General features: G+C 43.3%; 1 protein-coding gene across 1 annotated transcript; it reads right to left on the bottom strand.

Moving 5' to 3' along the window:
* Window positions 1–1,458: 1,458 nt before the first annotated feature.
* Window positions 1,459–8,398, bottom strand: BHLHE23 (basic helix-loop-helix family member e23). The gene has a single exon (XM_054081945.1). It carries the CDS (start codon window positions 8,313–8,315, stop codon window positions 7,680–7,682), a length of 636 nt encoding a protein of 211 aa, XP_053937920.1. The 5' UTR covers window positions 8,316–8,398; the 3' UTR covers window positions 1,459–7,679.
* Between the last annotated feature and the right edge of the window lie 546 nt (window positions 8,399–8,944).

The following is an 8,944-nucleotide window of genomic DNA, read 5'->3' as shown; positions in this document are numbered from 1 at the left end:
AGAGAGGCATTTCAGTCAAGATGCTCTTTGCTGCATTGCTTACTGCCCCCAACCCCCAAAAGGGTATTTGTGAAGCGCTACAAGCAAGCACCTGAGAGAGGAGTCAAGTCATACAGGAATAAGCTTACCTATGTCGTGCAATCTCCCAGTACCGAGATTATTCCAGACAGTGCCACATGCAATCACAAAAAGCCCCATTAAGAGTAATAGAGCTCCTGTAACTAAAGTGTTTTCTGTCTTCAAATCCTCCAGGAAGCTGACTGAGGCAAGAGAGCGAAAAAGCCAAGGGGAGAAAACTTGTTAGAAGCAAAATAGTATTTTTTTGGACATCGGCAAGGATGTAAAACTAAGCCAGAGGCCTCCAAGTCAGCAGCCATTTTAACATTTTGCGAGAGATTTTCATCCTTTCCCCCCTACAGCCTGGGCTCTGCTGTAAACACCGAGCGCAGCCTCTGTGGCTGTCAGCCGCGCCGTTCCCTTTACACTGAAGCTGCCAGGAGATCAGCGAGACTTAAGGTAACGTGATTCCCAAATTGGTGGCATACGGATGTCTTCATGACACCGCTGTGAAGAGCACAATGTCTGACATTTACTTTTACTACTAGCAAATCAATAAAACCAGGACGGATGCTTTCGGAAACCACTAAAAGCACAGATATGCTGGTTTTCCATCGTTCTTCTGCCGCTGGCAGGATGGGAAACTAACACCTTGTCCTGTCCCAAGACATCATTTTCTTTTTTTAAGAATAAAATGATGAAAAATAATATTCACGGCTTTGTCAGGTTGAACAGGTCAAAGCAATTTTTCAGGCGATCGGTGGTTTTTATGCAACGACGCTTCCCGTGCCACAGGCAAATGATGTTGGATGAAGTTTCACGGAAACATAATAAAGCATTCCGGTGAAGCTACCAACAATTGACGGGGAAAAAGAGACACAATGGGTACAGAAACAACAGATACATTTGTTCATGCACAGGTGCAATGCCTGTGAAGCCATAATAAATATGTATCAACATATCACGCATGCGGATGGGCGCTTTACACAGATAAACACCCACACACACAACCACGCTTATCAGGGCAACCTAAATTTGAAAGCGTTTTCTTCAATAATCAATTGCCTGCTGTTTTCTTGCAGGCAAATCCAAGCACAGTTAAATGACTTACTGGTATCACGGAAGAGGAACCATTACTATAGACTCCGGAGAAGTTCAGCACAAGTAAATTCTGATGAACACCATTACTGTGATTACTGCTTGTGCAAAGATATGCCTGCCTCATTGTCATTTCTTATACTGCATCAAGCCAAGGCTGGTGGGGACCTAGTACTGCTGTCGCCCAACTGACTGTGACCTTTTTTGGGTGACCGCGTTGCGGTAGGGGTTTTCCCACTCCTCTGGGAAAGCGTGAATTAAGAAAAAAAAAAAAACCACAAAAAAATCAAAAGTGAAGACGCTAGGATGCAACGTAAGGTTTTAATAAGCGCAGGAATTAAACAGATGAGCTTTTGGCTTTTAAATGTCAGCATTGCAACTTCCCTGTCATTCGCAGGAGAAAAGGGAAGGGGCTAAACATGTTGGGATGTGGTGAGTTTTAAGCCACATAATGATGGCGATAAAAATCTATAATGTCAGTTGCCTTGTGGCAATCAACAAACATTTCGCATTATGCTTGCATCTTAAGGTTTGCGGCCAAAAAACAGATTTGCCTTTGTCTCATTAAAATAACGAATGCAGTCCGAATGGATCTGCAATGATTCACTGTACGTCACACCAAATCACAACGCTTTTTGGAGCCAACTGACTATGGCCTCATTACTTTAGACAAAAGTGGGCTTGGAGGAAAAACTGGGGTGATGTTTTTTTGCTCAGCCATGTTTTTCCCTTTGAAATACTTAAGGCAAAAGAGCAGATCATTTTTTTTCCCATTGGTAGCCAAGGAAGGTTGGGTTATATTCATAATATAATTCCATATCGATATACATAAACACACAAAACATTAGTATTAGCACAGTGAAATAGAAATTAAGCAAATACAACTGACATTAATGAAATTGATTTTAATGAACATGAATCACTGATGACATTAGAAACTTGAAAATTAAAAGAAGCTGTTAAATAATAAAAATATATCTATATTTCACTAGAGCAGGGAGTTTGAAAACCAGCACGCTCTCCTCCTCTGCTGTGTAAGACACCACACACTTGTGGTTTGTCTTCTGCAACTCTTTATTCCCCAAATTTCAGTACCTTAAGTGTAGCAAAAAAATGACCCCCCCTTTTTTTTTTTGTCTGAAGCAGTTTGGTGAAATACCGCTACAAACTGATTTACTTTAACACTAATAATTAAGATTACTCTACTTGGCCTTAAAATGTTGAGAATTATGCTCAAAACTGATTAGTATTTCAGGCAAAAACATTAACTCTGATTTCCTATTGTTAAATGCAGTTAAGAATACTTTAGAAATATAACTGGATAGTTTTAAAATTATATATTTATAAATACAAATAGAAATAAGAATTTGGGGTAATACGTAAAAGAATGTGAATATTGACTATGAAAATATTTATATAAAGCTCATGGTGAAAACCATACTTTGAAACAGCTAAAGGAATGGCAAAGATATCTCAAATATATTGTTTCCAGTTTCTCTTATGCACATATGCTTTCTTATAAAGAGAAAATGCTTGATATTAGGCTGTTTTTCTACAAAAATCATGCAAACATGTATCTAATTTGATAGCAAAACATTCTGTTATACCCACTGGGTATTTTTTATTTCACGTCAGAGAAAAACTGCCAGAGAAGCATTCATGGAACGACTGATTTAAATGTTACAAATCCCTGAATTTTTCATCTCCCTTTGAATGGAATGCCAAAGGGGATTAAAGACTAAAGCCATATCACAAACAAATTTACATTATTAAAATTACTGTAATCAAGAGTCTTTTCGAGCGTTAATCAGGATTAGTGAAAACAAAAAACCTCAACTTTTCTATTGTGCAGCACTAATCAGAATTCTATCAAATGACAGGTAACAGAGTAAAAGCAGTTTTGAAAACTAAAAACACTGCTTGGTGTATTCTAATATTTTTTAAGAGTATTTTCACCTCTTTGAGATGGGAGCAATGATTTCTTGTGGATAATTCACACGACAGTCAACAAGCGCAGGTAAAAATAAATCTCAGTAGCGCTGCAAAATCCAACCTCTGATTATCAGGAAACACACGTGTTTGAGCATAGGCTATAGGAGGGAAAAGTGCAATGTGGAATGCTTGGTTTTGTTCTCCTAAGGTGTGAGCTAAATAATCTGAGTAGTGGCAAACTCAACTAGAAACCCGTTGTGTGCGAGAACCCATCCACGCAGGAGCGGCAGCGCGACTCGCTGCTGAGCTGGCAATAAGCAGGTTTGGGCTGAAGAACTGTGAAAGCTTTTAAGTGAGGTCTTTATCCACCACGTCCTCTGCTTTGCAGCTCTGCTGCCAGGCTAATACAGTAAAGGGATAAAGCTTGTGCAGAATTTTCTGGTCCTCTGGAGCCTCTTAAAGAAGGCAGCATTACGCTGGTTTTGGAAACCAACGCTTTGGAGCATCAGGCTCCATCTCCCTGTCACTGAGATCACCAGAAATGCTGCCAACCGGTCAAACAGCAGCAGGATTGGGCCCTACATTCATCTCACCCTTGGAAAAATGTCTACTGCTATTTGAGAATGGAAATCATCAAAATGTCTATGTAAAGAACAATTCCCTCAAAACAATCCCAGAGCAACAGCCAATCGCTTTCTAAAGTCTCAGACGCACGCTCGGCAACGTTCAGTTATTGTGACAGTAGGTCAGAAAATCAGCTGTACAGATTAACGAACAAGCAAAACTGCACGATTCTCATGGCTTCTTTCTAGGATCTCTAATAGATTTCCCTTTTCGCTGATATATGAAGCAGAGAGCCACCTTCCAGGCCCTCCATCTTCAAACCTGTTGCTTCCCTGCATTTTGTTAAACTGAGATTCCAACTTGCAAGCTCAAGACCACTGATGGTAAATCTTGACTGATGCAGTGCAAACCGACAGCAATTTCCAACTCCCTGTTAGTAAGGTTACATATATCGGTTAGTAAAACGTTAGTTTTTGTTAGTAACTAGAATTACACAGCTTAAGAAAAGCAACAGACAGCAGAGCAGCATCTCCTCTTTCCAAGTCTTCCTAATGATGCCTCATGCTGATCATTCTTGAAGTTCAAAGAAAACCAACTTAGGTTAGAAAACAATATATTATCTTTTAATTCAAGTTGGCATTATATTTTCTTCCAAGTATGAACATACCAGGATACCGAGTACATTAGAACACACGATCTGTATTTCAGTTCCATCTGAGCATACGCCATAAATCCTTCTTGAAAAAAAAAGCAGGCATTATAACAAGAGCATTTGAGCAGAAAAAAAGATCTTCAGCACTTTGAAGTCCCCTCTTTATATTTTCTGAAACACCAACAAGAAGCAGACACTTAAAACCGTACACGGTACACAAAAATAAAGTGGTTTTTTTCATATGCCAGAGAATGGGAAAACCCAAATGACAAGTTCTGGGATCTGATCGCCAGGATATCCACGCACGTTTGCGAGGTTAGCACCAACACTCCTCACGCATAAACGCAATAATCAGACGCCAGTTTATGCCCTCCCAACAAAACCCTCTTTCCAGCACTATACGGCATTCCCTTGGCAGTGGTTTTAGCAGCAGCTCAGCACAAAGCACAAATCACAACAAAACACGTGCCTTCCTGGCAACGGGAGACGCCAATGGCTCTGTATGGTTTTCAGTTCGGGACGAGAAGAATTAAAACCCTACGGATTTGTGGCAGCCAGAAGCAACTCACAGGACTGAACTTTCAGGTTAAGTTAGTGAACTTCACTTTAGTTTGTCATTCATTTGTTGCAGGAAAAGTTACAATTGGACTTCTTTTTCCCTTTGAATTAAAAGCCTTGTACTTTAAGGTCAATTTTAATAATAATTTAGAAGTTCTTCTAGCATTGCTTTGATAAATTCTACATTTCTGTTTTCAGTACCTACCCCTTTAACAGCACTCAGATACTCAAGCCTACTATTTTTTCAATCAAGTTTTTCTTTAATGCAGGTTTTACCTTCTGCATTTGGAACCCCACACTCAGCCTCCTGAGATCATTTAATTCAAAGTGGGCTCTGAAAGAGCCTTCTGAATATTTGAAGGACTGTCAGAAGGTGGATTTTTAGGATTCTAGGTATAAGCAAGATTTTACTCATATAAATTATAAGGAAAGAATTAAACAATCACTGTACTAAAGCCCATTGCTCCAAATCCAGCTCATCTCTAAGACTATGAAGACTTTCAGGCTCTGAAATTAGTGAACCACTTTTTTTTTGCCATAATTATTTGAGAAAGAAGCACTTAAAAATCCCATTATTATTAGTGTAAGTCTTTAAAAAAAAGAAACTCATATTTAATATTAAGCTGTTAAATACTTTATTCTCCAACTACTTTAGTTCTGGTGAAAAATGAAGAGTTAAACTAATATCCATTTAAAACCTCATTCTTCTATATTTTAACCAGAAGTAATAAACATTTAGCTAAAAACCATGATTCTTTGTTAAACTGACCTTGTTTTCAAAATATTATCTAGCATCAACTCAGTCTGCAAAATTGACCTTTGCTGATTTGCAGTTTCCAGTCATTTTTGCTTCAGTAGTGGTTTTGGTCGGCTTTTGCTTCATCAGATGCCTTTTAAGAGTATGTTCAAGATTTTCTTTTACGGACAAAGGTACAACAGACAAACTGTTCTGCAAAACTTATTCTGTAAAACAAGAAGAAATGAAGATATAAAAATGGAAATCAGCAGCAACCAGTTTTAAACATACGTCTTTATGAACGAGGCTTAATCACACACTTCGTTTTCCAAACACAAAAAGTCTTTTGGAAACGTATTAATTAAAAGTAAGTGCCATAGACAAGCAGCTTTAGAAGGATGGCAGTCCTTTTCAAATTAGCATAACACTAGCGACAGGCATGGAAATTGGTTTAATAACCCTAAATAGTTCCACCCTCCTCCTAAGACAAATGGGCACAGACAGCTCTACCCCCTCAGGCTGCGGCTGTACCAGTTTGCGCGGTTGCTCTGACATTGGGTGGGTATTCCAATCTGAACAGAAATCATCAAATGCACCTCAATTATTATTATTATTATTCTATACTGACTAGTAAAGAACACAAGGCACCAAAGCGTTAAACATCGGAAAACAGAAAACCAAAGGAAACCAACACAAGCCACATCAAGAAACTTCGCCAGCGAGGGACTGACTTTGCAACTTGGACCAACACAGGCGATACCTGGCAAGAGATTATGAGTTTAGACAGGATATCAAGTGGCCCAAACCCCACACAGAGGGCTAGGGTCACACTTTAGATATAACAGAAAACCGAGCCAAAAGGATAAGCTGAATCTTAAAGGGATTTTCTTCCTTGCCATGTTTTACATGGGTGTCCTCGGAGCGAAGCTTGATGCTATACCAACCCCTCTCAAACACCATTTTCAGAGCACAGCGCTCTCCAGCAGGTGTCAAAACACACAACCTAAATACCTACTTAGCTCTAAATGTCAGGCATAAACAACATTTTTTAATTGCATGCCCATGATTAATGAGAAACTGGAGAGAAACCAAATCCCTGCTGATAAGGAATGAATGTCCACAAGTTTTTCCCGTAGTATTCCAATCTTTCACCTAACTGCACACAGCCGCTCCTCCTGCCACATCTGACTTTGCTTTACCTCACTTCAGCAGGTGTTTGGCTTGGACTGCCAACTGGTTTTAGAGACATGTAGGACAAAGAAAGTGGTTACGCATGTCTTTTATTTATTATAAATACATATAAATATGTTAAGTGACCTTTTGCTTTATCATGATGGGCAATGACTTTGGAAAATCATCTGGAAAACTCAACCGAGCTGAGAAATAGGTAAAAAGCAAGCGTTAGCGTACAATCACAGGTTCCCTCAGTTCAAGAATTTTTTTTTTTTTAAAAAAAAGAAAAAAGCATCTTATTCGAAAGCATTTACTGTTTTATCGAGAGCACCAGACCGCCCCCTCCCAAGAAATGTCATTTTCATTTGGATTTGCGGGTGCAGTCCAACCCCAGCTCGCTACATAGGATACCTCCCCCCGTGATTCAGAAACATTGCATAGTTTTGCAGCTGGATTTTGCTTCTCTCCCCCTTTTTTTTTCAAGCTACTTTTAACACAGGTCGATCACGCCAAAGAAAACTCTCATCATCTCCATTTCCAGATCTCTCTCTCTCCTTCCCTGTTCTCCTAGAGTTTAGTTAAAAATGAACAAAACGCTCAAAAAAAACTTCGTGGATCAGAGCAAGCAGAGAAGCCACACGATGCTCACAGTCTAAGAGGCTGCGAAGGGAATAACTCTACAGATGAAGTCGCACGTGGGGGGCAACTAAAGAAAAGTTGAAAGCGGGTGCTTTTGCGGGTCCAAATACTTCCAAACGGGGCAAAGGCTATTTAAGAGAGGCAAACAAAAAGAAAACCCAGACTTAGCTGCCGGTAGGAAGCCGGGGCCGGTCGCGGAAAGAACAAAAAAAAAGTGCACGGAATTAAAAAATAAATAAATAAAAAGAATGACGCCCCCGGAGGCCGGAGTCAGGGCTTGTCAGTGCAGTGTTTGCAGAGGGCAGAGGCGGCTCCGGTGAAGGCAGTGCATTTCTCGGGGCAGCCGGGCAGGGCTGCGCCCCCGAAGGGGAAGGCGGGCGAGTGCGCGAAGGGGCTGAGCGCGGCGGGCAGCGGGGCGCCGAGCGCCTGGCCCTGGTTCAGATAAGCCACCAGCCTCCGCATCTCCTCCAGCGCCTGCGCCTGCATGAGGATGTAGTTCTTGGCCAGGAGCAGCGTGGCGATTTTGGAGAGTTTCCTCACCGAAGGGCTGTGGGCGTAAGGGATAACGGAGCGCAGCCCGTCCAGAGCATCGTTGAGGTCGTGCATCCTCCGCCGCTCCCGCGCGTTGATGCTGAGCCGCAGCGAGCGCTGCTCCTTCGGCTTCTTGCCCACCGCCGCCCCCTTCACCTTGCCCTCCCTCTCGAAGCCCGAGCCGCCTTTCCCTCCGGCTTCGAAGCCGTCCTCCTCGTCGCCGCTCTGCTCGCCGCTGCTCTCCTTGCCGGGGCGCTCGTAGCCCGGAGCCCGCGGCGCCTCTCCGCGCACCGCCCCGAAGGCGAACGCCGAGGGCCCGTAGCCCGGCGGCAGCGACAGGTACGCCTCGCCGCCCAGAGACTTCAGCTCGGCCATCGCCCGCTCCCCGCGCTGCCCCGGCGCTCGGGAGGAGGAGGAGGAAGAGGAGGATGCGGGGGACGCGGCGCCGCTGCGCCCGGGCCGGGGGCGGGCAGTGAGCGGGGCGAGCCCCGCCGCCCCTTTTATCGCCCAGAGGCACCCGCGGGAGCGCCCGGCGCCCAATCACAGCCGCGGCGGGCGGGACGGCACCCTGCCCGCTTCCCTTGCCTCGTCCCTCTCTTCCTTTCTCCTTCCCTTTCCCATTCCCTTTCCCATTCCCTCTCTCCTCTTCTTCTTGCCCTTCCCTCTGTCCTTTCCTCTCCATCTTCCGTTTCCCTCTCTCTTCTGTCTCTTCCCCTTCCTTCTATCCTCCCCCTTTCCCTTTTCCCTTTTCCCCTTTCCCTTTCCCTTTCCCTTTCCCTTTCTCTTTCCCTTTCCCTTTCCCTTTCCCTTTCCCTTTCCCTTTCCCTTTCCCTTTCCCTTCACTTTTCCCTTCCTCTTCCCTTTTCCCTTTCCCTTCCTCTTTCCCATTGCCTTTCCCCTTTCCCATTGCCTTTCCCCTTCCCTCTCTCCTCACCCTCTTGCCCTTCCCACTCTCTCTTTCTCCTCGTCCCTCTCTCCCTCTTTCCTCTCCCTCTTCCCCTTCC

This window comes from Cuculus canorus, chromosome 16, assembly GCF_017976375.1.
Source record: "Cuculus canorus isolate bCucCan1 chromosome 16, bCucCan1.pri, whole genome shotgun sequence".
Taxonomy (NCBI): Eukaryota; Metazoa; Chordata; class Aves; order Cuculiformes; family Cuculidae; genus Cuculus; species Cuculus canorus.
This window is presented reverse-complemented; position numbering and strand designations above follow the sequence as displayed.

Excerpts from the sequence above, each read along its gene's own strand:
- BHLHE23 (XM_054081945.1), bottom strand. The coding sequence starts at position 8,315 with ATGGCCGAGCTGAAGTCTCTGGGCGGCGAGGCGTACCTGTCGCTGCCG.